Source organism: Austrofundulus limnaeus, unplaced genomic scaffold (assembly GCF_001266775.1).
Source record: "Austrofundulus limnaeus strain Quisiro unplaced genomic scaffold, Austrofundulus_limnaeus-1.0 Scaffold351, whole genome shotgun sequence".
NCBI classification, from domain to species: Eukaryota; Metazoa; Chordata; class Actinopteri; order Cyprinodontiformes; family Rivulidae; genus Austrofundulus; species Austrofundulus limnaeus.
The window spans coordinates 15,449-16,683 of NW_013952753.1; the positions used below are offsets into that span (position 1 = coordinate 15,449).

Here is a 1,235-nt window from a genome sequence, read left to right on the forward strand (position 1 = left end):
CTTTCCAGGGCCTTGAAATAATTTTTTCAAATTCACAAACTTTCAAGGATTTCAAGGACCCGTGGGAACCCTAAAAATAGTTTTGAAACGGAAGGAAAAATGAGTTTTAGTTGGTTTTTTTTATCAGTTTTGGTTTCAGATTTTATTTTTAAATTTCAGTTTCAAACTTCTGGCCATGTTTTATCATGGGGGCGGGGCCTCAGATGACATGAGGTGTGGAATCATGACTGACAGCTGTTGCATTCAGGAACCCTGGGAACTAAATATGTCATTGAAACATCAGCAATATTATATGTTTATGTGACTGTTTATTAGTTTTGAGTAGGARGCAGATCTCAGGGGAAGAAATATACTGACATGCATTAAATAATGTTTTAAAGACATTTCCTGGAAAAAAATAATTAAGTGCTTTTGAATGTTTTTAATTCCCATTTCGTAATTTTTTTCCAGCTTCAAAATAATTTTTCCGAACAAACTTTATGGCCCCGATCTAGTTCAGTGAGTRTTCACCAGAACCACACAGCAGAACACTTACCTGTGCTTTGAGGCTGGAGCGACACTGCCAGTGATTTTCCTTTAGCAGTGAGCTCACTGCTGAACACAGCCGTTAAAGCACAGCTTCCTGCTTCCATATGGACCAGAGCTGCCTCTAAACAAACATATAGAACCAAGGGATCAGTAAGAAGTGTCAGCTCTGGAGCAGTCTGTGTTGGTGTGTTTGGTGCAACAAACCAGGTGCGTGTTTATGGCTCCTCCCCAGATGTGAGAGCCAGCTGCTGCGCAGGAGCCAGTCTCCATGAGAGGCTCTCTCTGTCACAAGTCTGACAGCGGTGGGGAAAAGTCTCAGAGCATGTCCTTCATCAGGATCCCGCACTGCTGCAGGAAACACCAGGTCCTCATGGATGTRGCTGCTCTGCAAGGCCTGCTGCAGGTCCTTCAGGCTCAAGGGATAATTCCTGTACAACAAAACCACGTGTTCCTGTAAARCTCTGATCAAAGCCACATATGAGAATAACTTTTTTTTGAGTAGCAGCAGTGGTGGGCAGCACTAATCCAAAAATTTAGCTCCGCAATTTCTAAAGCTCTTATAAAAATATTTGGGTCCGCAACTTCAAAAGCACTTATGCCATTTGACACTTACTAGCTGGCAACAATTCATGTAAAATACATGCACAGCACTGCCAACTAGTGGTGTATGAAGCCTTGTACAACTTAATCCTACAACCGCTGATTGC

At 42.2% G+C, this 1,235-nt stretch overlaps 1 protein-coding gene across 1 annotated transcript in view; it reads right to left on the reverse strand.

Moving 5' to 3' along the window:
* Positions 1–1,235, reverse strand: part of LOC106527935 (midasin) — a gene marked incomplete at its 3' end in the record, with an annotated part of 120,394 nt that overhangs the window by 11,320 nt on the left and 107,839 nt on the right. The window contains 2 exon segments of the mRNA XM_014022960.1: positions 536–649; positions 733–956. Coding sequence (XP_013878414.1) covers positions 536–649; positions 733–956 — 338 coding nt within the window.